This window comes from Idiotropiscis lumnitzeri, chromosome 5 (assembly GCF_059441095.1).
Source record: "Idiotropiscis lumnitzeri isolate Australia: NSW breed Sydney's pygmy pipehorse chromosome 5, RoL_Ilum_1.0, whole genome shotgun sequence".
NCBI lineage: Eukaryota > Metazoa > Chordata > Actinopteri > Syngnathiformes > Syngnathidae > Idiotropiscis > Idiotropiscis lumnitzeri.
The window spans coordinates 6,540,279-6,566,684 of NC_142395.1; the positions used below are offsets into that span (position 1 = coordinate 6,540,279).

Here is a 26,406-nt window from a genome sequence, read left to right on the forward strand (position 1 = left end):
AACGCTGATTCGAAGAGTATCTCAGGAACGAGAGCAAGAAATGGCAGAAAGTAGAGGACACAGGGGACGAAAAGAAATGAGGAGATGGAGATATGTTCAAGAACAGTGTAATAGTAACCCCATGTCAGAGAACCTGGACTTCCAAGTAGAGGCCTCTATTGAGCATTCTCCCAACACGTTGTAATATAATATGTTCCCAGAGATAAGAGAGCAGTTTTGGAGTTCCCGCTGTTTATTAAGCGTTTTATATTGGTCTAAGGTTCCACCATTTCATCATTAATGAATGAGTGTGCTCTTGTATGTTCATGTGCTTAATTAACATGTTTGCTGTCATTGTTGAGAATTGCACTCACCTGAAGAAAATACCTGGCAATTTTGTGAAATATTTAAAGATAAAGATAAAGATAAAGATGTCCTTTATTAGTCCCACAATGGGGAAATTTGAAGTGTTACAGCAGCAAAGATATAGATCACACAGAGTCGGCGGCGTAATGTAGCCGTTAATGTATAACATTAGCAGCAGACATTCATAAAAAGCATGCAAATATACACAGTATAAACGTATCTAAGTGTAAGGAAACACTCCTAATGCCTGTCCATTATACAGAGGGGGAAACACTGTAATGATAAAAACTACTGAATGATTGAAAATACTGCAATGATAAAGATATTACACTGATAAAAGTACTGTAATGGTGAGAGTACTGAAATGACAGGAAAGTACTGCAATGATAGAAAATACTGCAATGATAAAAATACTGTAATGGTAAAAGTACTGCAATGATAAAATATACTGCAATGATAAAAGTACTATAATGGTAGAAGTACTGCAACGATGGAAAAATACTGCAATGATGAAGTATTGTAATAGTAAAAGTACCGCAATGATAGGAAATACCGTAATTATAAAAGTACTGTAATGATAAAAGTACTGTAATAGTGAACATCCTGCAGTGGTAGAAATACTACAGTGATAGAAGTATTGTAATAAGAATACTGTAATGGTAAACAAAATACATCATTGGTCGATGTTTAAGTACACCCTTGGCTGAAAGTAAAGTAGTAGTGTATATTGCATTCTAGGACTGCACAATTGCACTAATGCCCTCCTGTTTGTAGGCCTGACCCAATGTTCTTGTTAAAAAGCCTGACAGCAGTCGGCAGGAAGGAGCGGCGAAATCTCTCTTTGGTACAGCGAGGGTGTAAAAGTCTGTCACTGAAGGAGCTGTAAAATGTTCTCAGAGTGTCATTGAATGGGTGGGCTGGTTTGTCCAGCATTGATGACAGTTTTGCCGTCATCCTTCTGCCCCCCACTGAGTCCACAGAGTCCAGGGAGCAGCCCAGGACAGAGCTGGCCCTCCTCACCAGTTTGTCCAGTCTCTTTTTGTCTCGGCCCGAGATGCCTCCTGCCCAGGAGACCACTCCATAGAAGATGACTGATGAAACCACCGAGTCATAGAAGTTCCTGAGGAGTGTTCCCCGAACGCCAAAGGACCTCAGCCTCCTGAGTAGGAAGAGTCTGCTCTGACCCTTCCTATAGAGAGCGTCTGTGTTGTCGCTCCAGTCCAGTTTATTGTTCAGATGAACACCCAGGTACTTGTAAGTTGAGACCCTCTCAACGTCTGTTCCCTGGATATTCACTGGTGCAGGTGGAGAGTGCCGACGCTTGCGGAAATCCACCACCAGCTCTTTGGATTTCCCAGCGTTGATTTGGAGGCGGTTCTGCTGACACCAGTCCACGAACCCCTGCGTAACCCTTCTGTACTCCCGATCGTCATCGTCAGTGATGAGGCCGACAATCGCAGAGTCATCAGAGAACTTCTGCAGGTGACAGGTTGTGGAATTGTATTTGTAGTCCGAGGTGTAGAGGGTGAACAGGAAGGGAGCCAGCACAGTTCCCTGCGGCGCTCCCGTGCTGCAGAGGAGCACGTCAGACACACAGTCCTGTGTTCTCACGTACTGTGGCCGGTTTGTGAGGTAGTTGTGAATCCATGTGATGAGGTGGTGGGCCACTCCCGCCTGCTCCAGCTTGTCTCCCAATAAGGCGGGCTGGATGGTGTTGAAAGCACTTGAGAAATCAAAGAACATGATCCTCACCGTGCCCCCCGCCTTCTCCAGGTGGAAGAGTGAAGTGTGGAGCAGGTAGATGATGGCATCATCCACACTGATGCCAGGCTGGTATGCAAACTGGAGTGGGTCCATTGAGGAGCTGACCAGGGGGCGCAGATGGACGAGGACCAGTCTCTCCAGGGTCTTCATCAGATGAGACGTCAGCGCCACTGGTCTGAAGTTGTTGAGCTCCTTCGGATGGGGTGTCTTTGGAACCGGAACCAGGCAGGATGTTTTCCACAGCTGGGGGACTCTGCCCAGCTTCAAGCTCAGGTTGAACATGTGCTGGACGATTCCACACAGCTGGTCTGCGCAGGATTTGAGGAGCTGGGAGCTGATCCCATCTGGGCCTGCCGCCTTCCTCGCCTTCATCTTCCTCAGCTGGTTCTTCACCTGAGATGTTGTGAGGAACAAGGCTGAGCAGGAGGAAGTGGTGGTTGTCTGATAAGGCTGGGAACTGGAGCCTGTGGAGAGAGAGAGGGGCGAGAGAGGGGGAGAGAGGGTCTTGTTCGCAGTGGCAGGAGGGGTGGGTGGGGGCTGCGTCAGGGAAGCCTGAGCGGGGTCAGACATTTGATCAAACCTATTGAAAAATAGGTTCAACTCATTTGCCCACTGAAGCCCCCCCCCCTTCTGGGTCTTACCTGCTTGTCCGTGGCCTGAGATGGTCTTCAGGCCCCTCCAGACATCCCTGGCCTTGTTCCGCTGCAGTTGTTCTTCCATCCGCATCCTGTAGGACTTTTTCCCCTCTCGGATCCTCCTTCTCAGCTGACGCTGCACTCTCTTCAGCTCGTCCTTGTCGCCTGACACAAAAGCCCTCTTTTTCTCCTTCAGGAGAGCTTTAATGTCCGGTGTGATCCAGGGTTTGTTGTTGGAGAAACATCTTACAGTCCTGGTGGGAATGGTGTTCTCCATGCAGAAGTTAATATAGTCTGTAACTGTGTCTGTTAGACCATTAATGTCCTCACCGTGAGCTTCGCTGAATACCTCCCACACAGTTGTGTTGAAACAGTCCTTCAAGGCCTCCTCGGCTTCTCCGGACCATCGCTGAACTGTGCGTGTCACAGCTGGCTGCCTGCGGACGAGAGGTTTGTACACAGGCAGGAGAGCAACCAAGTTGTGGTCAACTTTGCCCAGCGGGGGGAGGGGCAGTGACGTGTACGCATCCTTGGTGTTGGCATAGAAGAGGTCCAATATTTTATTGTCTCTGGTTTGTCATGTTACATATTGTGTGAATGAAGGCAGAGAGGAGGAAGGAGAAGCATGATTGAAGTCACCAGAGATAAGGAACAAGGCATTTGGGTGCTGTGTTTGTAGCCTGCTCACAGCTGCATTCAGTACATCACAGGCTGTCTCACCGTTAGCAGAGGGAGGCACGTACGCTGCCACCGCGATCACATGACTGAACTCTCGCGGTAAATAGACCGGACGCATGCTAACAGCTATCATCTCAATGTCCCGACTGCAAAGTTGATCCTTAACAGTTATATGCCCAGGGTTACACCATCTATCATTAACAAACACAGCCAGCCCTCCCCCTTTTCTCTTACCGCTCTCCAGTGTCCTGTCCGCGCGTAGTATTTGGAAGCCGTCCAATTCCACGACGGCGTCCGGCGTTAGCTCTGTTAGCCACGACTCCGTGAACACCAGCAAGCTAGCCTCCCGGACAATCCTCTCGTGCCGGGTTAGCGCTGTTAGCTCGTCCATTTTGTTGGGGAGGGATCGAACATTCCCCATAATAACGGACGGGAGGACGGGGTGATAACGTCTCCTCCTTGCCTGGCGTTTAGCCCCCGCACGACATCCCCGTCTCTTCCTCCTCAGCTCGCGGGGAATATCGGGTCTCGCTCCGGGAGCCCACGCGGGGTTAGCACGGAGTGCTAACAGCTGATCTCTTGTGTACACGATCGATCCGTAGCTCCGAGTTTCGTCTCCGGACACGATCGCGCAAAAAACAGCCCCCAACAGTAGTAAAACCACCGCAAGTTGGATGTCCATTGCTGAGGTGAGGTAAAAATAAAATAAAAAAGGGTAAAGGGATAAAACACACGAAAAAGGCTCAATAGTGAGCCACGCTGCTGTAAACAGGCAGCCACTCGCGCGGCGCCGGAACCGGATTTCTTTGTTAATTTGCATATCTGAAATTAATTAACAGCATTCATTTTTTATGCCTTTGTATATATTTGGTGCAATATTGTGATGGCCCTTAACTCTGAACACATAAAGAATTTTCATTTCTTTAATATTCAAAAAAGACAAAAATATTTCACGGAATAAAAATTAAGCATTGTCAAATGTTTACGTAATTAACACTGTGGTGTGGAGCTCTCCCACAGCTCATGTGTTATTTCTGCATGTCAGTGAAGAGGATTTCTTTGCATGGGAAACACATAATCACACACGCGCACACAAAACAACGTTTTTCGCAAGATTCTTTGTCGCTCTATGGCATTTCATCCGTCGACAAGTCTGCTATATTGCATGCCTTGTATTTTATTATTATTGTGCGTTGTGATCATTGATAGGACAGCGCTTCTCATTGGACAAGATGGACTTCGCCTTCTTATACTATTTCTGATTGGCTAGGCTGAGCTGTAATTGTAATTTTGAAAAAAAGAAATACAATATTGTAAAATAATGTGCACATTTCCAGCATGTGAAAAGCCACGGAACTCAAGTTAGTTTTTTTTTTCCAATATTTTTATAAATGTAAACGACATGAACAAGCCAAAGGGCCCACTGACATTAATTGTAATGTCTATGTTACAGTACATCATGTAGTTTTTATTTATTTTTTTACCTTAGTGGGCTTGTTTGATGATTTATTTAATTATGTAACAGCAATGGTTTAATTTAGCTGGAATGCACCTATTTGTCCTGAATCCTTACTTGAGCAAATCAACAAGGTCCCTTCATTATACTTATTATACCCCTATGACTCCCTATATTTTTGGGGATAAATGTGTTTATTGCATTGAAGCATTTTATAAACCAATGAATTAATTATGATTAGTGCTCATGGAGGTTTTCGGATTTCTTTTTTAGACCTCTGTGACCCTGATAACACAAACATTGATGAATGTTCAATAATAAATCATATGCTGACTCCCCCACTTCTCTCTGTTTGTCTAGCCTGTGAAAGTGACTTCTGGGGTGCCCACTGCTCGAATCGCTGTCAGTGTCGCAACGGGGCCAAATGTAACCCAATCACAGGAGCTTGCGTCTGCACAGATGGCTACCAGGGCTGGCGCTGCGAGGAGCCGTGTGAGCTCAACTTCTACGGCAAGGACTGTCTGCTTGAGTGCCAATGCCTAAATGGTGCAACGTGCCACCATGAAAGTGGCGAGTGCCTCTGTGCACCCGGATACACTGGGGCCTTGTAGGTAGCTTCTCATCATTGTTAATGCCTTGACTGGATTTTGCTTGATTTATATACACTGCATACCAGAATCTTTCTCAGACAAGAACTTTTCTATACCTGGGACGAAATGCCCTTCTCAAAAAGTATTGAGAGCCCATTCACATCGTTGCCTTATGGTACACTAGTTAGGTTGTTTTCTTATTAGTGTTGTGGACACTGTTCTTTTTCACTCTCAAGTAGAAACTATCCTAGCTAACTTGAGGTTTAAGGTGTGGACTGATCATCAGTAAATCACCAGTGATGCTGGTAACGCAATAGAATAGTGTCATATCTCCATGACAGCTAGCTGTCACCCAACGCCAAAGAGTTTGTCTACCCGAGATTCCAATGGTGTGTGACTGTGTCGATGCTTGCAGTCAAGAACCTGAAGGCATTGGACAAAATATGTGCATGACAACACATCAAAGCTGAAATCTGATTGGACAAAAAAATAAAAAATAAAAATACACAACTGACTGGAAGTCGCACGGCCAAGACACACAATAAAATGAAAAGACTGTTGGAAATCAATTATTAGGACTTAATTTCAGTTAAGGTTTGTTCGTCTGACAGTGTTTGGCCTGCAGAGAAGGCTTTGAAGGCACTGACAGCTCACGACTGATAGAATCTATATCCAGTAATGCATGCACAAAGTATTCTCTACAAAGTGCACGACAGTACACTGATTCATGTGACTGCTTATTCATCTCTACAAACAGTTTTTTTTTTTACATTGATAATTTTTCAATATTACTTTAAGTGCATTGAAATATAACCTTTTAAACTTTTGCAGAAAAAAGTAATTGGTTACAATCTGCTCCCTTTAATGTGTTGCTATTTTAACTACAAGTGTGTCTGCAGCTGTGAGCTATTATATTTATTTACTAAATTTCAGTATTTTTATTTATTGCAAAATAAATAGCCAGTCTAAAAAGGAACACCTTTCACTACTGTGTTTCAAAATGTAAGCTTTCCGGTTTGTATTAAACTTATTTCATTATAAAATGTTGCAATGTTCTCTTGATCCAGTTGCGAGGACCGTTGTCCACCAGGGAAGCATGGCGCCCTGTGCGAGCAGCGCTGTCCTTGTCAGAATGCCGGGACGTGTCATCATGTGACTGGGGCGTGTTCCTGTCCGGCTGGTTGGGTGGTATGTGGAACTTAGTATTCTTTATTTTAGACAAAGATGCCGAATTAAAAAGTTTAAGGTCTTGTCATCTTGCTTTCTCAGGGTCCTGTGTGCGCACAGCCGTGTCAGTTTGGCTCATTCGGCATCAATTGCTCCCTGGAGTGTACGTGTCGTAATGGAGGCCTGTGTGATCACATCAGCGGCCAGTGCCAATGCACCGCTGGCTACATTGGAGAAAGGTACAGAACGTTACCAGAAGAAAACAATCATGTTAAAATGGAATGTAACATTTTTGACAAATTGCTTTTGGGAATAACCTTAATCCAAAAAGAAATAGAGGACAATGACCACGTCAATAAAGTATAATTAGTATTTTCTTTTCCTTAAAAGAATGCCTTCAAAATTATTTTTAAAGAACTCCTTCCTCAAAGCCTGTGGCAAAAATGAGGGGACGCAGACAACAACATAGGTTAGATTGTAAACAATAACGAACTTTAAACAATAAAAATGGAACATGGGATGTGCGCATGTAAATATGTGAAGTGTATGCAAAGTGCAAGGATGAAAGCAAGTTTATGTGCAATAGTTTTTGAATGCGTTCACCAAAAAAAATCAGACACCAACATATGAAAGTTACCTGAGGGCAGAGCGAGATAGAGATGATTTGTGAGGAGCACACATATTTGTATAATATATGAGCCAGGTGGCATTGAAAGAAGAGGATCCACCAATGCCTGCCTGAGGCCCCTACCCTGTCTTGTTGAGGAGGTTCCTCAACAAGACACCGCCTACCTTAAAATGAGGGTACTTACCCTGAGCCCAAATTCACCCACGGCTAAAAACAAACTCCACACCCGTCGCCAAGCTGTAGAGCTGCATCCTTCAACCAACCAACCATGCATCCATCCATCCATCTATCCTCCAATTCAGCAACCTTGGTTCCTGAAAAGAGGAGGAGGAATAGAAAGCAGAAGAGGGTAGAAGAGAAACAACAACTAAAGTTAGGTCGGTGGATCATGAGAAAGGGCATCAGCGATAATGTTGTCATTACCACTGATGTGTCTTATGTCTACAGAGTTTGCAACCAAAAGCAATTCACTTCTGGAGCAATTGAACCATTGCACTAAATTAATCACTTTTATGGCTCTTATGACTGTGTACTAACCTTACAATGCATTGTAATCGCACAATTTGATAATAAAGGGATCACCTAGCTAGGATCAATTTTCAATAACAAGCTCAATTTATGATTCCCTGTTTTTCAGGAAAATTAGCTTGCAAATTCGATTTGATCAATTTGTTTTGGAGAAATCAATACAAAACTAAGAAGTTTAAAAAAACCCTGGTAATGAGCACTGTGGTCACGCAGTCATTCATTCGAACAAGATTGTTTACAGAAATTGCGAGCGACTCCGTTTCTTATTTAGCATGGGCATAAAAACACAGGATGTTACCCATTTAAGGTTAGGTGTATAACATAAGAGGGAAAGAACTCACTCTTGGTTCCCAAGGGTGGAATAGATCAACAACACGATCCGAGCAATTATAAATTCGCCAGATTTAATAAAACAAAAATGAGCCAACGGCAAAAAGGTATTTACCCAAAAACAAACAAACAAACAAAAATAAAACACAATTTACAATTTATTAAACAAGAAGGTCAGAGAAATGGGTCAAAAGCAAAAGGCAGCAAAAGCTGGCACGCAAACTAAAGATCTACCCTAAAAGTAACTAAAAAACGAACTATTAACGATTAGCTAAAGGTGTAAAAAAAAAAACTAAGGGGTCACAAATTATTAAACAAGTCACTAGTTGGATGCCAAGAGCAAATGAGCCACTGCAGCCAGAAGCATCTCCCACTGTATTTCGGACACATATCTGGGCTAAATTTTTGTCAAGTCTCAGGAGACAGAGGGCAGCAGGCAGCAGGTGACAGCCTGCAGCCGGGCATGGATGGTTTTCGATGATCGGTCCCTCCCGTGACTCCCACCAAGACATGGAAGGAGACGTGGCCATACTGCTCATTACCAGGAGTTGTTTTTAAACTCCTCACGTTTGTATTGCTTTAGCCCAAAATAATTGATGAAATAGAAAATGCAAGCTAATGTCATTTTCCTGAAAAAAAAAGACACATAAATTGAGCTTGTCATTGAAAAACGGTTAGGGTTTTAATGTCTTTTATTATTAACCGAGCCTTTTTCGTCTTAGTTTGGTTTGTTATGCATTCTGGGGCTCCCCATTTTTAAAAATTGACTTAGTTCCAAAATATCCAACATATTCTTCCTCCCTACTGTCTGAAACTTACATTTTGCTGGATGCATAACTTTAAAGCAGTTAGTAGGATTGTGCTTTTCATCCACTAACCTGTTATAGATTGATTGGATAGCCTTTTAACTTCATTTCTTTATTTACTGCAGCTTTGAGTCGGTTGAATATTGACCCAATACTTAATGAATTATTTATATAGACACATTAATATGCACTTTACAAGTGCTGTTTTTCCACTTGCTAGGGTAGAATAATAATCAAATGTTATGTTATTCTATTGCTAATTAGTAGCAATCTTTATCTAATTTATTGTACTCGTGCATTTATTTATCTTGGTGACAATATTTAATTTATTTATCCAGTAATGAATGTTGATATGATGCCAATCACTCACGTCTGCTCACATTCTCCGGGGGCACATTTGTATGCAGTCTTGAGATTACTATAATATGACGGAATATATTAGGTATATATAATATAGTCTTCCATTCATATGATTATTTGGTGTCTGAGAGTGAATTTTGATCAAACCAAGCATATGTTCTTACATACATATCACGAGCCATTGGTTTGTTTTTCTATCATGTCCAATACAATACCTGAAAAAGACATTCATAAACGTCACATCTCCCTCCGTTGCCCTTGCCATCTAATTCGCGCTCTTCCCACCGTTACTCTCAATTGGACCAAATTACATCCATTTATTTCGGGCCAGGACAGGTAAATTAACCGACACACACAGAATAATTCCTTGAGTGAGTTCTCTTCCACCCTGTCCGCATTGTAATGGAATTAGCAAAGATAAGACTCTCAGTTAAGTCAACGTGATTTGAACATGATACCCAACAGACATCCTGAGGAAGCCAATTTAATTGAGTGATTTGTCTACTTCTCAGTAGCTTCAATTAGATTATATGTGGAGCATGTGGAGATGTTAGCCTAACTTGGCTTTCAATTAGCATAAACAATGTTCTATTAGAAGGTGACACAGTTTTCATTGGATCTTTTAGATAAATGCAGCGGAATCAGGTTATTTTCAGGGTTTGAGAAAGAAGAATAAATTCAGTGCCAATAGACTCATGTTTCCCCACTAAAGATTTTCTCGCTCCAGTTGAGAAATCTTCTGAGCAACTTGTTGGGTCTTTAAAATGTAGAGTAAATGTAAATTAAAACACAATGTCCCACATTGAATCACAAGTCTTAAAGAAGATGCATAATTTATCGTCGTTTTAGCCTTTTTTTTTTTCTCTTGCTTTTTTGTGTGCCATTAGCACTGTCAAGGAGGAAATGTTTTCGATTTCATGTGAAGAGCAATTCGATTCATCGAGACCAAACAGTTAACAAAAGGGAAAAAAATAAGATCTGCCCCTTTATTCTTTTCCGCAAGAAAATGTTGCAGCTTCTTGATGACCAATACTGCGCAATCAAGCACCTATATTGTATATCATGACAAAACAATATTTAAAGTGGAGGTTGCTCAATACAGAATTCGGACCAAATGTTTTAGGATTGCTGATTATTAAATTATGTGCAAAATGAATTAGTGATTAAGATACAGTTGGAATTTAATCACCAAGCAAATGCGAATTACGAGGGATTAAACCGTTAATTAACTATTAACAACTAACTATTAACTATGACTCAATGGTGTTTGTTTTCTATATTCAAGAAGGAAAATGTTCAAATAAAGACTCAACACTGATCCAAATCTGTTCCGATAGCCTCTTCAATTCTCTGGAGTTCAGCAAATAGTACAAGTCAGATATCTGGGCTACTTTTCTGATCCCTGCAAGGACCCGCATCCAAGACGAATGCAGACATCGAAGAGCGCCTAAAATGAAGCCCTCACGATATATGGGGTCCCTCACACGAGAGAGATTCATAGGTCTTGTCGGGTGAAATTATTCTTTCCGTAGTCCTGCGTCTCACGGCCCCAAGGTTCCTGTCCTCTGGCATCCTGCAATCTCATCTTTGGTGTGGGTGTGTATGGGTGTCCAGGTCTCAATCACTTGATCACATTTTTTCTACGACTATTTTTTGAGAAGCTTTTAACAGGTATTTACTGGAATATTACCTTGTAATTAATGTAAAATCAACAAATATGAAGTGTATTTTATATCAAAGACTGTTCTAATAGGTTTCTTTGATCCTTGAATCTGATCTAAATGGAGTCATCTTGACAGGATTTTTTATTAAAAACAATTCTCAAAATGTATACTGTACATTTCGTTCTGCCCACAAGCACCACACTCCAGCAGTGTATATGTATACATATATATATATATATATATATATATATATATTGAGCAGTACGCGAGGGTGTCACTGTGTTACTGTGTCTATAACTATTTGAGGTTTGTGGTTAAGTACATTTCATGTGTGGTGTTGGGAACTTGATAATATGTGGATGAGTCCTTCATTTTCCTTGTGAATTACAATTCAAAGTTGGATGACTATCATGTTTAATTTTCAACTAAATGCCCGGGAGAACAAGTATTATCCTCATATTGATGTCATGTCTATACAGTTTGTCTTTGTCTTTTACACTATTAAGTAGCCCCATTAGCTGGCCTCCCTGCTACCAACAGACCACAAATGAGATACAATATTGTATTTTATACAATATTGGTGCATGAATGATATAATATGCAATTCATGGACCCACCTCTGTGTGGAGTTTGCATGTTCTCCAGGTGCTCCCACATTACAAAAACATGCCAATGAGGCTAATTGACAACTTTAATTTGGTATTATTTTGTGAGTCTGAATGTTTTTTGTCTATTTTATCTATATGTGCCTAGAGTGACTATAGTGTTGTATAGTATATATTGCATAGTAGTATATATATTATACTAAGATACACTCTGGCACATCCATGAATGACCCTGCCAAGAATTAGCAAATTATTTCTGTCTGCCCTATAAACAACTTTACTTTAAGACTTTTGAAAGAATCCCTATTTTATGTGATGGCAGGTGCCAGGATGAATGTCCAGTGGGCACTTATGGGCCACAGTGTGCCCACAAATGTGACTGCCAGAATGGGGCGAAATGCTACCACATCAACGGGGCATGTCTTTGCAACGAGGGATTCAAGGGTCCAAGCTGCCAGGACCGCTTCTGTCCAGCAGGGATATATGGACTGCTGTGTGACAAGGACTGCCCCTGCAAAATGGCAAATACACTCAGGTGACCAAAAAAAGTTTTAGCGTCCTACTATATACCGTACATTTGTTTCGGAAGCTTTTCCAATGCCGCTGCTGATTTAATTTTTATGGGAGTTTGTTCCAAGAGTGTTGAAAAATCTGAATTGTAAACGCAGCCCAGAATGTGGTGATTAAATCGAATATTCTATGATGAATAGCAAGTCAGCTTAATTCAACAGTTTCTGCAGATAATAGGAAAGACATTATGACAAGAAAAAAAAGAAATATAATGAACAGCATGACAATGGCTCCCTAGAACTTTTTGCATCAGTAATGCTGTATCAGGAATAACTTGTTCAAGGACACTGACAGTACTGAAGGGAGAGCCAAATATTTTACTTGCTGACTTATGTGGATGAAAACACCCTCCACCACTAAAATTCTATTAAGAAGAAGAAAATGCCCCTTTTTTAATTTGGGGACGATATGTTAAAGCTAAAAACATGTGGAAAATATATCCAACAAAGATCAAAGTGTTTATTTCCTTACTATGGCTTCTATTTTCTAGTTAAATGTCTACAGTTTTCAATGTATATGTATTCCCTTCCTTCCAATGTTTTTGCTTCTAGTTGTCACCCTTTGTCAGGAGAATGCACATGTGCAGCGGGATGGACTGGACTATTCTGCAACGAGACCTGTCCGGCAGGTTACTACGGTGAAGGCTGCAAAGAAGTGTGTGCCTGTGCTAATGGAGCAGATTGTGACGGCATCACTGGAATGTGCATGTGTGCTCCAGGATATATCGTAAGTGCAGACGTTTAAAAGAAATATATTTATAAGATGTTTTATTCTTTTATGTTCTATTCTGCGTGCAAACATTTGACTGGTACAGTATAATATAAACAGAAGACTTTGTATTTACAGCAGATTAATTTGTATTAATCTGCTAACTGCAGTTCTCTTTCTTGTCATGTTATTCACTTCTAATTTAAACTCAGATAAAAATTATACTTTGTGATTTATTTTAAAAGTTGATATATATACTTTCACAACTCGCAGCAACAAAACTGATCCATATCCATCCATTCATCTATTTTCTATACTGTTTGCCCCTATAAGGGCCACAGGTGAGCTTGGGACGAGGGGTGGGCTACTCCCCAGACTGATCGCCAACCAATCACAGGACATAAAACAAACATTCACACTTATAAATATTTTAGAGTCTTCAATTAATCCAAAAATGAATCCAGTCTTCATTTTTAACAGGTTACCAAAGGGTATGTGTGTTTACGAAAAAAAATATCTTAGTTTATCTTCACACCAGGCTAGTATTATATAGGGCACAGGTCTGTTGTTTGTTGACATTTACTTCCACAGACTTGTCAACATGTCCATATTTTTCCCCCACAAGCCTTTACAGCAGTTTTGAAGATATATTCACACTCTTGTTGAAAAACTTTGTGCTTTAAGCTCCAAAGCACATGGTCACAGTGACACTAAATTGCTCTTTCCTATTTCAAAATAATGACACGAGAATCCACCCGAATGAATCTTGTGTGCACCATGTCCCTCGAGGTGCTCTGTGTTTGGTGCATGCCACAGTAGGAACATGGAACTGCAGTGAGAGCTCTTTTTTGCGTACTCGGCAGGACAACAACCAGGTTCCCAGAGGGTGCTGGACTCCAGCAGCTTCGCTCCTTGTCAGCTATTCTGCTTTTCGATGAAGGTGCAAATGTGAAGGAGGGTGACCGCTTTTTGTGTGTGGTCTTATTTTTGTCATTTCCAGCTATGTATCCATGCTTCCATTGAGAAGCACCCCTTTTAATCCAGAGACAAAATTCATTCATTTATACTATATTATTATTTGCAAATGAATTTTATTAAATAATATTACAATATTATCAATATTAAATAACATATACTTTAACCTTTCTGTCAAAATGTTTGTTTTTATGTGACATGATGAAAGTCTCCTGCTGGTGTTGGCAAGCCTTGTCTTTCCCAAGTAGTTGTTTGTCGAGACCAATGCAATATAACTTTATTTAATTAGTGCATTTCGCCGCAGCCGGAGCTGCAACAAAGCGCTTTCCATATGGTGTAATATAAAGCAAGAAATTAGCACACAGATTAATTTATTTACTGCCTTTGACGGCTAACGACGTCAAAGATCCTTTTTTATTCACGTGGCTGGTAGTCAATGACAATAATAACAATATATACCAGAGGGACGTTGAGTGGAAAGCTAAAGAATAAAAATGTGTCTTCAAACAAGTTTTAAAAGTGGACCGAGAGCGGGCTTGCCTAACATGTAATGGGAGCTGATTCCATGGGGAAGGACCGGCAACAGAAAAGGCACGATCACCCCCTGAGAGGCTGCGCTTAGTCCTCGGCACCTCCTGCAGCATTTGGTCCGCAGACCCGAGGCAGCGAGCGGGTGCGTAGGGGTGGAGGAGCTCTGGGAGGTACGCTGGGCCGAGGCCATTTAAAGATTTGAATATGAACAGAAGTACGTTAAAGCAAACTATAAAGTGCCGTGGGAGCCAATGAAGAGAGGCTGGGATTGGGGTGATGTGATAATTCTCCAGAACTCCAGTTAAAAGGCAAGTGGCAGCATTTTAGACCACATGGAGGCGCTTGAGGGCGGACTGGCTGACTCCAAAATAAAGTGCATTACAGTAATCTAGCCAAGATATAGCTGTAGATGTAATGTAGGTCATGTAAATGCAGTTAATTGTGCACATTTGAATACCAGGTGGATGTTTATGGCGAGAAATGTTGTTTTATAGGGTTCAAATGTTTTGTATTGTCAAAATACATGTCAAGCATCCTCCCACTTCGGAAAAACCTGTATTCTTGTCCCAGTATGTGCTATGTGACTGACTGGTGATCAGCCCTGAGTGAAGTCCTCTTCTCGTGCAATGTCAGATGGGATAGAGTTCAGCTTTCTATGATCATGAGTAGGATAAATGATGGAAAATGACCAAATCAATGACTGTATCCTCTTGAATAAGCATCCCCATATTTGCACTCTTCACAGTTGATTTCCATTTCTGTATTTTTTTTTCTTTTTTTGCTAGGGTGAAGACTGCTCTATTATCTGTCCTGCCGGCCTATATGGAACCAACTGCTCATCGTCATGTTTCTGTCACAATGAAATATCATGCTCACACGTCGATGGCTCCTGCATCTGCGCAGAAGGTTGTTTGTCTATATTTGTGTTCACTGTCGTCCGTTCAGAGAGTTAAATACCAGCTGCCCCCTTAATTAATATTGATGGTAGCAGACTTTTATTTTTAAGACACATAAGCAGAATGTTACATGATTAAACAACACACAAACATTGGGAAAAAAATGGTCTAGTAAAAGTTAAGGTTAGGAAAACACTAAAAATGATTTGCTTGCAAAAGATTTTTAAAAATAATTCAAAACACTTTTTGGTTATAAACACAAAACACTTGTCATTCTACGCAGCTCCTAATGTCATATAGAAGAAACTGAAATCAATTTTGCATACCCTCGCCAAAAACTTTGCGTTAACCAGCAAATAACTTTATGTTACCTGTTAATATTGCATACCCTTGCATTCTCAAAAACGAATCCAAGTCCTCCTCCACGACTCTTTCGGTCTATGACATACTGCTTTTTCACAAAAAAGATGTGCGTGCCTTCGAGGATACAGTAGGAACACTGATCCAAAAGTTCATAAACGCTCATTTAAAAAAAAAAAATGCATTCCCTCACAAAAAAAAACATTGCGGCATCTTCCAAAGATTGTGAGAGAACATTAGGGGCTCTGTATCATTCTCATCTTATTTGGAATCTATTAAAATATTAAGAAATGATTTTTGTCTTGTGCAAATATTTTAAGTTGTTGAAATTGTACATGAAAATCATTTTGGTCGCATCGTATTATATTATATTATATCATATTATATTATATGATGTGTTGTGTTATATTATGCTATTTTATATTATATCATATCATATCATATAATCTTATATTATATCATAATATATTTTAACGACAAATTGGGTAATAATAGAGCAGAAAACTGACTGGCCCAAAAAAAATGACAAGTGTCGTATATTGAATAAAGTTCCTCTAAGGACTTTCGATGTAACTGAAGAAAAAAGTAGAATGGCAACTTGTTGGAGAGATGCCTCAAGCATACTGTCAAGATGCCCTTGAGCAAGGCCACGCTCTCGTTCAAGATTTGCAGAGTGTTCCTTACACTCTGACATTGCCGCTCCTTGTGTGTGACCACTTTCCCCTTGAGATATTATTATGAACATAAAGTTTATCAACACTAATCTAACGTTGAATATACCAATCTTTTTGAATAAGACGGATGCAAACAAAGTGCCAGATGACTAATAGTCACTTTGGTTTTATGTCCAGGTTGGAAGGGAGTTGACTGCTCCATCCCGTGCTCCAGTGGAAACTGGGGTCTAACCTGCAATCAGACTTGTCAGTGTGCTAACGGGGCAGCCTGTGACCCTGTTAATGGAACCTGCACTTGCTCTCCAGGCTGGAGGGACCAATTATGTGACATACCCTGTCACGTTAGTGCTCATGGAATTCACTTTTTTCCCCTTTAATTAACACTTTTTTTGCACTCTAGTAAAGTTGAAATGTTTTGTATACTGTAGCCAATTTGCTTCTTGGCTTGTAGGAGGGATCATATGGCCTAGACTGCAAAGAGAGATGTGACTGTGCGAATGCTGATGGCTGCGATCCTCTAACTGGCGCTTGTCGTTGTGTCGCAGGTTGGACAGGTAAGTCGTACAAACTCTGTAAGAGAAACATAAGCTAAGTTGACAGTTCACCAGTCTGCTGGAGATTTAAGTAATCATGGTGCAATTTTCTGCCTAAAGTCGGAACAGTCTTTATTTAACATGCTGTCCTTAAAGCACTGGCTATTGAACCAACTGAGAGCTTTTATGTTGATTTCTCCCATGGGAGATCTATAAAGTTGCGGAAATTAATGAGACAACAGGCACTGATTCAGTTCGTGCTCTACCAATCCAACAGGTTAAGTAATCTCAAAATACACAAAGTCAATCAGTCAGTTTAAGGGACCAAACAAATAAGGTATAAGTTAATTTGCAGGCATCTGTGATGTACTGTACGCATCACATAATGTGCACTATCCATCGAGTCATTAATCTTTTCCCCTTCCTCGATTTTGGGTCCCAAGGGCGACACGGTCCTGCTGAAAGTAAAGTGGGGAGGGAGTGGAATACTTTTGAGGATGTTCTCAGTCCAACAGGCACATTTATTGACATGATTTTGCCGCCTGGAATCCTTGAAACTTCAGATCCTGCTTGAAATTGGAGGAGTTCAAGTTTCTTGGGTCTTGTTCACAAAAGTTGGGGATTGACAGACAAATTGGTGTAACATCTGCAGTGATGGTGTCTCAGTATCAGTCTGTTGTGGTGCAGACAGAGCTAAGGAGAAAAACAAAAATCTTTAATTGTCGATGTATGTTCCCACAATCACTTATAGTCATGAGCTGTGGGTCATAAAAATAATAAGATTGTAGAAAAGATAGATGGATGTTTTGGAAGGAAGCACCCACGCAAATGAAAAATACACACAAGATCCGAACTCAGATAGACTCTTATAGATTTTGAGGCAGACATGCTAACCGCTACTAACCATGCTGCCACGCTTCATCTTATCTCTGGATGTTGTAGCGATGACTATGATGATTGTTGCTGACGTTATGCACTTACAAAAATGATTGTATTGGTTTGAAGTGTTTATAGTTAGTGAAGTGGCCTTGTTTTGATCAGTATCTGGTTCACTTTTGTCATCGGCCACTTTCACAATTCACGTGGCTTTCATTACAACAATCTGACGGACAGGGCAACTGCTTTGCCCCCACGGTATGGCTCAAAAATAGTTTATTAATTGAGTCATTATAATGGCTGCTGACATTTCACTCTCATATTCTCTCATATTCTATGTCAAAGGAACTTTTTAATGAGCCGCTGATATGCCAAGTTATAGAGGAAGGATGAAGGAATTCACTACTTGCACACTTGTCCTGCTGTGTGTGAGTTTATGTGGTTGTGTGCACGTGTGTATGTGTGTATAAATATGAATTACTGTACAGTGAGTCTCACGGTACTGCAGCCTCCAGACTGTCCCCCAGTGAACATCGGCTGCTCTGATCCATTCTTTAAGACTCCCTCTTAGGACACTCATGTAAAACTGATGAAAGACGGAGACATGAGAATGATTAAAGGGCATAAAGCTTAGGCTGATTTTGAGGATTTTTGGCTTTTGCCTAAACTTGTACTACATTTAAAACTGACAGTAATAACCTACATTAGCAGCAAACAGTGTGTTTATCTGTTTTTCTGAGGACAAACTTCAGCAGTAAAATTCCTTGTCTAATATTGTGTTTGTTGTCTACCTCATGTGCCACCAGTACAGAGAATTTTGACAAAGTACGGTACATTAGAATGGGTCGACTTTTTTCCCGCGAATTCCGATAAATTCAGAGTGATCCGTTCAAAGAATCTTAAATTCTCAAAAATTACCACTTTCTCTGTTCTATTGGATCTGGAAAATGTTTTTGTTTTGTACAGTTTTCCACTGGATGCAATTCCTGCTTCATATTGCTTGAGACCGGCTGACCGTGAATCAAACCCATGCTGCATACATTTATACAGAAACACTTTGTGACAACTAGACACTGCTTTACACAGACATTGACACATTACACACACACCGTGGGGAACAAACCTGTATTTAAGCAGAGTCTAGTTGTCATGTGTTTCTGAGTTTTGTGCAGTGGTGGGAGGTCAAGGCCTTGAAGGCCTTCTCGGCTGGCCTAACATAATCAAAAAAATCATTATCATATTCTTCACATTGTTGTCGTATTATATATAAGTGTCGTATTTTTCGTGAGAGTTTTTATCCAATCAGAATCCAGCTAGCTTGTGTTACCAGGCAGATTTCACATTACCAGTAGGACGCACTTTCAGGGCCTTCAGATACAATTGTGCGGGCATCTCTTCTGTCAAAGTCAAAGAGCTTTCATAGTTGATAGACAGTTGCGATAGCCAATCAGATCATCAGTTGGTAACAGTGAGCCTTCTCGCTGGCCTGACACTGAAGGTGATGACCACGTCTTGTGATTGGATACTCAGTCGTGAATCAACACACCCGGAAGTCGTAACTGGCGACCGTTTGAAAATGTAAAATAAATTCTCGCTTTTTTTAAACCACAATAGCCGTAGGAGGGAAAAGTGTAGATTTAATTGCAGATACACTTGCGAGGCTATTTTCAAGACGGACCTTTCAAGAGAAGCTAGGTCGTCCAACACTCACTCAGTACAGTGTGTTTTTGTATATTATTTCTCCAGACGTGGTGTCATAAATGATGGTGTTATGAGGGGGATTCATTTAAGTCGGACTAGGTAGGACTTCACTGAAAGCCTATGTGTGAAATGCACGGCTAGCCACTGGTTTTGTGTGTGTTTTACTCTATAAATAAATATTAACAGGCAACAGAATACAAACTATATCGTAATATATCTTTAAAGTAGAAATAGCTGAATGAATTTGTTATAACGAATATTCTGTTATGATCTGTTTTGGTTGATTTTTTATTTTTCTTGTGTTTCTTTGTGCCTCGTTCGTTTACTGTGTACAACCAAGCTTTTCATTCCGGTCCCTAGTGTCACCCAATCAGCTCCCTTCAACCCTTCGTGTCTTGTCCAGATGTTGCTCCTTGTCTCGTTAATTTGCTTGTATTTAGCTCCCTGTTTCCATTAAGTCCTTTTCGGGTCATTGTCCATGACAGTTGTCCATCTAACTCTCCCATGTCTTGTTGCTTTCGATTTTTTTTCTTCAAGTCGAGTGAAGCCAAATTAAGTTTTCCTAGTGTTAGTTTTTTTACTTTGCTTCTTTTCTTTCAATTAAATCATGTCCTCCCTGCAATCCTGCTTCCCTGCGTTTGGGCCGTCCTCCTTTCCAAGTCATGACAATATTCTGTTTATGTTGAAGAAAACAATAGATGTCATGCACATATCACCAATATATCGCATACCACATTTGACATTTGGGAGTTGTCAGTTTAACAAGAGCTGACATTATTGAATGGATTTAGAAAACTGCCATCAGCAGCGTGAACGGAGAGAGCAGAAGAAATACAGCTGATTCAGCTTTTTGGAAAACAAACAGACTTAACATTTGCTGTGATTCATGTTGGGATCATTTGCATGTTACCACTTGCTGGCTCCTCATCAAAATGGGTTAAGCAAGAACATGAAAACGAAACTGATTGCCTCCTTGTTGAGTCCTTAAGAAACAAGTCAATTAACGCAAGTGTACTGCTTGTGACTTGCGTGTAGTTCTCTTAAGTGCCGAACACCCTCAATTTCAGATCAGGTGATCAGATAAATGATAGATAGATTGATCATGAGATTACTGAGCGGGCATCATTTTTGTGCAGTCTGCGGTGTGAAGTTATGCAGAAGGTTTGAATAAGGTGCAAGCATTTACTGTTATTTTTTTCCTTTTAAAAAAGAAAAAATGAAAAATTTGACATACATTTTTATATATATTATATTTCCTTCCATACATTTATTAAATGGTGTGTGTTGGTCTTTCACAGGTGTCCATTGTGACAGTGTGTGTAATGAGGGACACTGGGGACCCAACTGTTCTTACAGCTGCACCTGTGTGAATGGAGGCTCGTGTTCTTCTGAGGATGGCACATGTGTGTGTGCTCCTGGTTACCGTGGCACCAACTGCAAACGAAGTAAGAAAGCTGAATACACACTCAAAAATGTAACTTTAAAAAATAATTCTAATAATGAAAACGTATTAATTTGGAATAATGGTGTGCAAATGGTAGCACCGCGGCATTGTAAAATGGCTTACATTGAATAACAGCAAAGACAATTCCCACCATGGACAGCATGAGGGTTTGCAGGGGATTACAAGCATCTAGAATTTTCCCCTAACATTGCTATACTGTATGATTCATGATGTGTATGTCACGTGCTAAGAGAAGTTCGGACAAATGGCATAACTCTGTCCGGTTAAGCTATCATGTAATGGAGTCAGGAGTGAGAGATTGTTCTATTATTGTTCAAGTTACTGTAAAAAGGGTACCAAAAACATACTTGATAAATTTTTCTGTATTACAAATGAGAATTGAAAATCTTGGCTCAGGTTTTATCAAGGCTTATGGAAGTTGACACCAGGGTTATTATAGTTTTTGCATTTAAATTATAGTTTATATTTTGTTTGGAGTTTTATTTATTTATTTTTTATTCAGTTAGTTATTAGTTTGCTGGGCGGCTTTGTTAGTTTTTATGAGTTTAAGTTTTTTCAAAAACACTTCTCTTAGTTTGTTTTTTTTAGTGTTACTTGTAAGCAAAAAAAGACCATGTTAAGTATTGTGTTGTAAAAACTCTCCCAAAATATTATTTGAAAACATTTTGATAATACAGACTAGTGGTACAGCAACAGTTGTGACAGACCCCAGATTTTGAATTACAAAAGGTTCAGTGCATACCGCTTCTAAAATTTGATGAAGGCATTGCATGCCCCCTAATTATAAAGCTCGGATGCTTTGTTCGCCAAGTTGCCAACTTCTAAAGTGGATTTGTGGCTTGAATCAATGTTGAGAAGTATTAAACGTGGTTCAACAGTGTAGATATCTTTTTTCATTTTTAAACAGTGCTGTGAAGAACTATTTGCCCCCATGCTGATTTTTGTGTTTATTTGCACATTTATCATCACTCACAATGGTGTCCTTTCGTCAAACCAATTTTAATATTGCACTAAGACAACCCAAGGATATACAATATAAAATGCAGTGTCTAAATGATGATTTTATTTACCAAGCGGAGAAAAACAATAAAAACCTTTCTGACCCGATGCCAAAAGTAATTGACACCCCCACATAATAGCGAGTTCTGCCACCTTTGGCAGCAATAACTGAAATCAGACGTTTGCAATAATTGCTGATGAGTCTTTCATGCCGCAGTGGAGCGATTTTGGACCGTTCTTCTTTGCAAGTATGAATAGTTTTAACGCTGCCATATTGGAGGGTTTTTTAGCATGAACTGCCTGTTGAATATCACACCACAGCATCTCAATTGGATTTACATCTGGACTTTAAAATGTTAATTTTGTTCTTTTTGAGCTTTTCTGCGGTGGACTTGATAGCTGTTTTGGATCGTTGTTCTGCTGCATGAGACCGCTTAAGTTTGAGGGCACAAACTGGTGGCCAGACATTCTCCTTTAGGATCTTCTGTTAAACAACAGGTTGTCCTGGTCCTGAGGAAGCAAAGCAGCCCCAGATCACACTGCCACCACCATGCTTTACTGTTGGCATCATTTGTTTTTTATCAGATGCGATGCCCTTTTTACGCCAAATTTAACGGGCTCCCTATACGCCAAAAAGTTTTTGATTTTTTTTTTGACTCAATAGTCCAAAGAATGTTTCCCTAAAAGTCTTGAGGATCATCAAGATGCTTTTTCACTTTCCCATGGATGCCATTTTTGACCAGTGTCTTTCTTGTTGTGGAGTTGTGAACACTGACCTTCACTGAGGCCAGTGAGGCCTGCAGTTCTTTAGATGTTTTTTTTTAGGTTGTTTTGTGACCTCCTGGATGAGTCGTCCCACTCTTGAAGAAATCTCTGTCAGTCGACCACTCCTGGGAAGGTTTGCCACTGTTCCCATTTTTATCCATTTGTGAATAATGGCTCTGAAAATGGTCCGCTGGAGCCCCACAACCATGGAAATGGCTTTGGAACCTTTTCCAGAATGACTGATTTGAATACTTTTTTTTTTCAAAATGTTTTCCAGGAATTTCTACGAATCAAGGCATGATGCATTAGTTGTTGAGATTTTCTAGCCTACTTTACTTTGTCTAGCATATTCTGTTTAAGTGATTTTTTGATGGTTGGGTGTTGCCTGTGAAATTGAACTCAGCTTTCCCCAAACTGTGGTGAGTCACAGTTGCTTGCTGATTTAACTTCTATCCATCCATCCATTATCTGTACTGTTTCTCCTCATAACACAAAGGGGGGCAATTGCTTTTTTACTTGGGCCAGATAGGTTTGTTTTTAGATAGGTTTATTGTTTTCTCCCCTTGGTAAATAAAATAATCATCTAGAAACTGCTCTTTATATATCCTTGGGTTGTTTCAGTGTGATATTAAAATTGGTTTGATGAAATGAAACCTTTGTGAGTGATAGATATGCATAAAAACACAGAGATCAGGAAGGGGGCAAATACTTTTTCTCAGCACTATGTATGTGTACATTTATGTATGTGTGTGTGAAGCAAAAAAGGAAAGCAGATTTGCGTTTCGGGCTCATGTAAACGTTAAGAACGGGTGAGCCATTCGGGCCAAAGACGGACACATGCAAACTCGTCACCGAGGAGTGACGCCAAAAGCAGGCTCTTTTTTTATTGGCTGCTGCTGTGCCACAAACATCAAAAAGACTACAACTCCCAGGTGATTGTTGGACCTTCTCTTCTTCCAGCTCATGGCCGTCCAGTAATATCAAAATAAATACATTTCTGATCAAACCCAAAGGCCCGTGTATTAAATTAATTGCCAAAGACGAAAACAAAGAACATTTTATCTACAAGGGGCAGTTATTTATAGTTAGTTTTGTAAACATAAAAAGTCGTATAAAGTATTCATTTTTTTAAATCATTTTGTTAACGAAATTTTTTTTTTCAATTTTTGTTTATTTCCATGGTTTTTGTTAACGAAAATAAGCTTGGCTGACACTTGGCCCGGGCGTTGAGCTTGACACCTGTGATATAGACCATTTAATATGGTATAATAGAGGCGCGGATGAGATTTTGCAGAAATGAAATAGCAGGAAGTTGAAGGATGACACACACAGAAATTGCATTCCAGCAAATAAAAATCCATAATTTATTCCAGCAAGAATGAAAGAATAGCGATAGTACAGGCAGAATCTTTGCATTGCTATAAATTATGCAGATTCTGAATCGCTTACATAAAAAGCTGACATTCCAAGTAATAGAACCCGTACCAAAATCTCTAATGTGCAATGTCAGTGGCTCACGGTCACAGCTACTGTTGATTTAGTGGATTGTAAAACATTTCGTCCATGTTTCCTGCAACACAACTGGTGAATTAAACTTCTTGAATACTGTCTAATGCAAAGTGCTCCCCGCTTGACATCGCAATGCAAGACAACTCGGTCTGTTGCATCATCATCAATTGTCTACAGTACTTATCGTCATGGCAATGAGAGGGCGCAAAAATATGACGGCAACAATTCACGTTCACATTTGCAACTATGGACAATTTAGAGTCTTCAGTTCACCTAACATGTATGTTTTTTCAAATGAGCATGCAAAGCCCACAGTACACGAGGAAAGCCAGACAACCTCAGAACTTAGAGCCGGACATGCTAACCACTCGTCCAGCGTTCCTACCTTTTGTTCTTGTCACAGCTAATCAATATAGAAGCTAAGGCCCTACAACGCCAAAATGAGGCGAATCCCGGTTTACATGTCTTAATTCAATCAATAGCTGCTTTCTATTACAGATAATGACTTCAGCATCTTTTTAGTCTTGGGGCTTTGTTTAAAAACAAGGGTTAGCTCACCTCTACTTAATCGGGGTTCCAAAGAATCCTGTTGGATCTACGCCAGGTCCAATAAACCCAGTCAGAATCTATACAACAACAACGACAATAGAACCTTTCAGCCAAAACCTTCTCCAAGACTCTAGAAAGGGAAAACTTATACCTTTCAGCCTCATTGTCCCTGAAGGTGCTCTGCCCGAAACCCCCAACGACATGCCATGTGATTGCAAGTAGAATTCTGACCTGCTCGGCGTGACCGATGCAACTTTTACTTAACACCGCAGAGGAGGAAAATCTCTCTGACCAAACGGCAAACACGCCATCCATCAGAGGCATAGGAGATACTTGAGAGGCCACCCTCTTCATTCTTCATGTGCCTTACCCCCGATAAAAAAAAAAACAAGAATGGATGTATCATCATTTAAATGTCTGACAGGTGACGTTCAATTCAATATAAACACCGTAATGCTCCATTTACTCAACAATGTTATAAATGACAAGTGTGTGAAAGAAGGCAGGCTGTGGTCACGCGTGCCAAAGTGAACAACACAATGTTCTCTTTGTGCTTCATTTAAGAACCGCTGTCAATTCTGTCTGTTCGGTCCATCTGCCTTAAGAACAACTTGAAATTAGACGATGTGTCACAATTGTGCATCACATCTGTAGGTCCTGGACCAACAGGAGAGTGACGCATATGCTTTAGCTTGCAGGCAGCTTCCAGATTACTTCTTCGACCAGCAACAATTTCAAATCTGTCCGTAGTTCAGAATGCATACATTTTAATATAACTTGACAACAACATGATTAGGTGTTCTGAAGTCATTACCTTGGATTGAAAATCTGTCTAAAGCTTGAATTGCATGCTTGAAAACACAAACTTGGAAAAGCGGACAGAAAAAACTCAACTGCCTGTCAGTGTATGTATGAAACGTTGTTCGGGGCATTTATGCAGTTAATGGATTGCACGCCCCCGCTTTCCTTTGTTTCTTCCTACATCTTTGGGATCAATTCAAGAGCTCTCGGTTCAAAGTTTAGTCAATTGTCTTAATTAGGAGAGTGAGAGGAATTGTGGAGCGTCTCCATGGCCTGGCTTTCCACTTAGGCTAACATCAATTAAAACAAATTAAAGGTTTTAGCGAGACATATGCAGGAGGGTCAGTGGTGGAAGACAAACAAAGCAGACGTAAACGCTACCGACAGGCTGACGCAAACTTATATGAATACAGCTGGACCATCATGATTAGAAGAATGAACATGTGACTTTCCCCCAGCAGAATGGCCTCTTCATTACAGGCACTCTTCTCTAACAAAAAATGTTTGTGTGTGCGTGTGTGTGTGTGTGTCTCTTGCAGCATGTTCACCTGGTTTCTATGGCCATCGTTGTAGCCAGTCATGTCCTCAGTGCATCCACAGCGATGGGGCTTGTCACCACGTCACTGGGCATTGCGAATGTTTGTCTGGTTTCTTTGGCACCCTCTGCAATCAGGGTAAGTCAGATTTATTCTAGAATTAAAAAAATCTCATGGGCAAATGAACCATGGATTAATATGAAAATCTGTTTATTTTTCCACTTTCATTGGTTTTTAACTTACTAAATAGTTTGACTCTTTTCAAAATTCAGTATGACAACTTCACAAATTTCCCCAAACATAAATCAGTAAGTCATATATCAGATTACAGCAATAAAGTAAATTAATCTGCGACTCTGTCACGTCAACTGTTCATGTCGCAGTGACACATAAAACAGGAGG

The 26,406-nt window shown here is 40.4% G+C and overlaps 1 protein-coding gene across 4 annotated transcripts in view; it reads left to right on the top strand.

The window, feature by feature from the left end:
- Window positions 1-26,406, top strand: part of LOC148336725 (multiple epidermal growth factor-like domains protein 11) — a 115,029-nt gene that overhangs the window by 73,458 nt on the left and 15,165 nt on the right. For all 4 annotated transcript variants that reach the window (XM_088295643.1, XM_088295642.1, XM_088295641.1 and 1 more), the window contains exons 6-15: window positions 5,239-5,485; window positions 6,536-6,656; window positions 6,738-6,874; window positions 11,879-12,091; window positions 12,678-12,852; window positions 15,126-15,246; window positions 16,448-16,611; window positions 16,722-16,824; window positions 20,679-20,825; window positions 26,008-26,142. In XM_088295643.1, the coding sequence (XP_088151769.1) occupies window positions 5,239-5,485; window positions 6,536-6,656; window positions 6,738-6,874; window positions 11,879-12,091; window positions 12,678-12,852; window positions 15,126-15,246; window positions 16,448-16,611; window positions 16,722-16,824; window positions 20,679-20,825; window positions 26,008-26,142 (1,563 nt within the window). The remainder of the gene's footprint in view (window positions 1-5,238; window positions 5,486-6,535; window positions 6,657-6,737; window positions 6,875-11,878; window positions 12,092-12,677; window positions 12,853-15,125; window positions 15,247-16,447; window positions 16,612-16,721; window positions 16,825-20,678; window positions 20,826-26,007; window positions 26,143-26,406) is intronic.